The sequence below is a fragment of the Anopheles bellator genome, chromosome 2, assembly GCF_943735745.2.
Source record: "Anopheles bellator chromosome 2, idAnoBellAS_SP24_06.2, whole genome shotgun sequence".
NCBI lineage: Eukaryota > Metazoa > Arthropoda > Insecta > Diptera > Culicidae > Anopheles > Anopheles bellator.
Window position 1 is genome coordinate 37,295,749 of NC_071286.1, and position 4,858 is coordinate 37,300,606.

Genomic DNA, 4,858 nt, shown 5'->3' on the forward strand with positions numbered 1-4,858 from the left:
CGTTCGTTAAATCCCTGGTTTTTGTTTGATTTACAGGAAATTGGATCCTTGCTGCAGGAACGCGGAGGGGAAATCAGCGTGACAACGCAGCGAATCCGGCGGTGTGGTTGGCTCGATCTTGCCCCGCTCCGATACACCTCCATGGTAAACGGTTATACTGCGGTTTGTTTGACTAAGCTAGATATTTTGGATACACTAGCAGAGATCAAGGTCGCCGTTAGGTAAGTTAGTCGGCTTAGTAACCCCAAAAGGGAAATATCATGATCAGATTGCTCACTGGGACTATGTTCAATTTTCGCTTTCAGCTACAAATTGAACGGTAAGGAGATCGACTACTTCCCCGGTTCTATCACCGATCTAGAGCAGGTGGAGGTGAACTACAAGATCATGCCCGGTTGGTTGAAATCGACCGAAAATGTGCGCGATTTTGCCGAGCTGCCGTCGCAGGCTAAGGATTACATTCGATTAATCGAGAAAGAGATGAACGTGCCAGTGAAGTGGATCGGTGTCGGCAAGGACCGAGAGTCTATTATCTGCGTACCATCTTCTTCTCCAGCCTGAGAAATGCTGAATTCTTTCTGAATATTTTTTTCTGATTTTTTTCCATTTTGTTGCTATACCAGCATATAAGAACTTAAATTATCCTCTGTTTGTAAGCAAAGCGTATGCAAAAAGTATTTACGCCTCGGCCGACCCGTAAACGTTTTGACAGAGGCGCAGCAGTTTGGCATTAATCTGTAATGTCAAAAACATTACGTTACGCCTAATGTAGCCCCCCAGTATATCTAAATTTTTCGATTCCGAATAATTCATTGAAACAAGGAACACAACATTCACGAAAACTACTGATTGCAAGAAAATTAAGAGTGATCCTGTGGGTGACCGATAATGATCAAGCGGCTAAATGAGCTCGTTAGGTGTTGCTGGTTTGTTTTTTTCTAGAGTTCAAAGATGCTGTCCTTGAGATTACAGAGACTTTGAGAGGCACGTTGAGTTTTGGGTCTTTTTGACGGCTATTTTGTTTGTTATCTGATTCTAAATCCTTTCCTTTCGCTACAACCCTAGCGAAGCCGAAGCCTGCTAAAGCACAATTCTGACGTATTTTGAATTATAAAGTGTCAATTGTTTCCCCCGAGTAATCCATGTTTTCAACTAATCCACGATGTGCCGTGTCCATATCCGGAGAGACCGATAAAAATAAAAAAATAAAAATTTTAATGAATTAGTTGGTTTTGTGATTTTAAGTACGGAACTTCGCATGGTAATCCTCGTTTTGCTTTAAATGCTAATGGTCTGCGGTAGAGCTTTACGCGTAAATGGATTGGTTAATGCCGACCTAAGCGACCACAAACAGGGGTAAAAACAAAAGCCGTAATTAACACTTTGTACGACGAACTGTGGCCACTATTTTGTCATCGTCCAGTCCAGATACGGCCTTGCGCAACTTGGCCTAGGATGAAAGATGGGCATCCGTAGTACGTGCTCGACGGGAAGTAAAAACGAATTTGGATTCCGTTCAGAGCCCGGTAGAATGTGTCTGAACCTACCGACCAACGGCATTGGTTCACTTCCTGTCGGTCACAATTATCTTTTTTGATCGAGTTGACTAACGACTACGTGGGCGGAAATCGCGGGGTGTGTGAGTTTTGGGGTATTAGAACCATCAGGGACGACCTAATTAATACAACATTATTGCCGATGGACGTGTGGTCGGAGATAAACCTGAAAATGAAAACCTGCGGGCTTGCTATGCGATGAGTTGCTACTGTTCAATGGTTAAATTAAATGGTTGGTTAAAAGGGCATTGGCCTGCAACGAAGACAACGTTAATCTGCTGTTGCTTTCGTTAAAACGTTGAAAAATTGTGTTGCATGGGTCATGAAAACGTTCTCATAGAGCGAACGGTAACGGTAACTGTCACGTAGCTGGCCTTAGTTCGAATCCCGGGATCGTTTGTTACGCTGCAGGCCATGGTTTCGATTGTCGATACCGGCGTGACAGTGGGTTGGCGCGGGATCCTTTTTTAAAAACGAAACGTTACAGAGAGCAACAAAGATTATTTGACATTGTTTCTGGTGCAGGCCGCAAGACCGCTCAGCGGCTATTGCCGAATAAGAAGAAGAAGAACGTAGGTATAAACTTTTTAGCAAACGCTTTAAATACACGAGATATTTTTATATTTTGTCAATTTGTGCAACGCAATTATATAACATTATATTCGAAAAATATAATATCTGCATATCAGGAATGTTTCGTAAGCTCATTTCTATTTACTATTTGTTAAAAAATCACTGTACACCCATTCCGAGGTGTAGTTCCAGGCACGCATCTTTCTGCACTGTTCATTGTGAACGGTGTGAGGTTAGTGGTAGGTAGACACGGTCTCTACTTTGTTGAGAACTTAAAAAAGTAAGTTAAAGGACTTCGCCGTTCTGTCACAAAATGGAAAACTTTCTCCCACGGCAAATGATGCGCCCTGCTTATACCGCTTCTTATCGCCTTCTTACCGTTGTGGGCGTTTTTGCTCTGGTTCTTTTCTAGCTCGCCGTTTCGGGTTTCTAAGATCGTATTTAAACAAGAACCAGATCGGCGTCAGGCGAACCAAGCGGGTCAGGTTCAATCTGCGCGTTGCTCTGCGGTGTGCCGAGTGGTTGGCGTGTGCGGAAGAAACTAAATAATAAAGTTTGGCCTCTTTGCTTCCGCTGTTTATGCATAAATAAATAGCCTGCAGTGGGATGTTGTTCGGGATTGTTCGTCCTACTAGTAGCGAGTCCACGGCACTAGCGCAAAATAGACTAATTTCCTTTCAATTTGCCCTCGTTCGCGATGTCCTTCGCAAGCGTTGCCGCATAAGACAGACATTCGAGTCTGAGATGCAATATCCATTAGCTTCGGATGGCACCCGATGGACCCTAACCGAACAGTCGGAACGAATCCATCTATTTGGGGTTAAATTTAAATTATTCGATTCGACATTCAACAAATCAGCTGACTGGTATACCACTGCGTAACCAGGAAGAGAAGATGAAATATTTCCAGTTTTGATTTCGCCAAAAAGTACTTATCCGGAGGAATCGGGCAGAAATGTGCTCTAGTTCTTCTATTGTGTGGCAATTGACAAAATTACTAACATCTGCTTAGGTTTTCAGCAACTCAATTGCATAGTGCCAGCTGTCTATGAACTTATAAAAACTATCAACGTCACTCCAAATGCCGGACTGCAAACAATTGTGACTGTAGCTACAATTTCATTTCCACCAATAAAGGGGTTTCCTTATTGTTTTATCAAAATGGATGATAAAAAGGTTTAACTAAACCGAAACCTCGTAATAGATGACACGAGAAACGTGGCTGTTGAGAGAGATGAATGATTGTTTTAGTCGAAGAGACAAGGGTCAAAAAAATCAAAAAGCGATTCTGACAAGCTTCTTGCAAAATGTTCATGCTGCGATTTCACGTAGCATGGTGTGAAGTGCACTGAAAAAAACTACTACTTCAAACGTTGCTCTTGGGCGCAGTTACGCGATATCACCTCTGCTGTGGCCCGCTTATTTCAGCCATGAATAACAGTATTAAAAAACATTCTTATCTTGTTGACAAACGATCATTGGCTGGGCAGATTCGAGTCCGGAACCTATTCTCTATGGGTTTTTATTTTTCTGCTTCCAGACAGCCTCCCAATAACTGAGAGTCGGCTTTCGGTCGCTTAAACAAGATAATTCTGCTTAAAGAGTGCGGATTGGCATGGAACACAAATCCAACATCGGTCTTCGTAAAACACTACGAGCGGTAGCGAAAGTTTTGGTTTTTCGTTGAGTTTGCCCAACGTTTCCTAATAGCTTTACGACTACGTTACATGGATCGGCACCTCCAGTCCAGGCAAGAAATCAAGAAGCCCAACTATCTGTTTAATCGGTTCCATATTGAAATTAGTTCCCTCGGTTTTCGGACAACCGGAAAATTACTTCCCGTTCGTTCTTTTGCCGCTTTCACCGACCGATGACGCACGGACTGCTCCAGGCGGAAGAAGTTTCAACGAGAAATGGAAATGGAGCTAATTTACGCCGTGCTTTTCTTCTTGCCATGGATCCGTGGTGTGCAATTGTTTGGCGAGTGCCATTTCGCGCGAGCTTCCCGTTTTACGGAGTCACAAGTCTTCAACCAGTTGTTTGATGGCGCCATTCTACGCTATTTTTCTTTCATCTAGCCTAACACAACAGTTCAGGTGTGGGAAACGCGGTCGCTATTAGCCGTTTCATCTTACCAAATCCCTCCCTCTTGCATAGGATTACGCAGGGCACACGGTGCTTACATAATAAGAACAACCACGGCAGAGCAGTAAGAAACGACACGACGCGTTGGATTTGTGCTGCAAGATACCGTACACAAAAAGCAGTTGTTAACAACGATACCTGCGCCGTATGGGGTTGACACGCTTTGCGAGGGTCCGAATACAGCACGATGGTCACTTGACCAGCGGGACCGGATTCGGAGCGGAGGACAAACAGACTTTTTATCTTTTTCGCATTCGAAATGAGCTGCCGCGCAGGAACGAGGGTCTGTGACACTGGGCAGGTGCACTCGACATGGATGGATGCAAAAACAGATCACCGTTTTTCAAATTCAAACAAGGAATGCAGTGCAGCTCGAAGACAATTATGCAACATGGAATGAGCTTTGGGTTCTTTTTATCAAAAGTTTATTCATTTGAATTGAAATGACTTGTATTTCGAATCACCAAAGCTGCGGCATTGTTTCGTGAACTTCGGTTTTCCTTTTCCTTTTCCTTTTCCTTTTCCTTTTCCTTTTCCTTTTCCTTTTCCTTTTCCTTTTCCTTTTCCTTTTCCTTTTCCTTTTC

The 4,858-nt window shown here is 43.4% G+C and overlaps 1 protein-coding gene across 1 annotated transcript in view; it reads left to right on the forward strand.

The window, feature by feature from the left end:
- The window catches only part of LOC131207487 (adenylosuccinate synthetase-like), a 5,827-nt gene extending 5,266 nt beyond the window's left edge, over window positions 1-561 (forward strand). Inside the window, exons 2-3 of the mRNA XM_058200102.1 lie at window positions 37-221; window positions 306-561. Of these exons, the coding sequence (XP_058056085.1) occupies window positions 37-221; window positions 306-561 (441 nt within the window). The remainder of the gene's footprint in view (window positions 1-36; window positions 222-305) is intronic.
- Window positions 562-4,858: the final 4,297 nt, after the last annotated feature.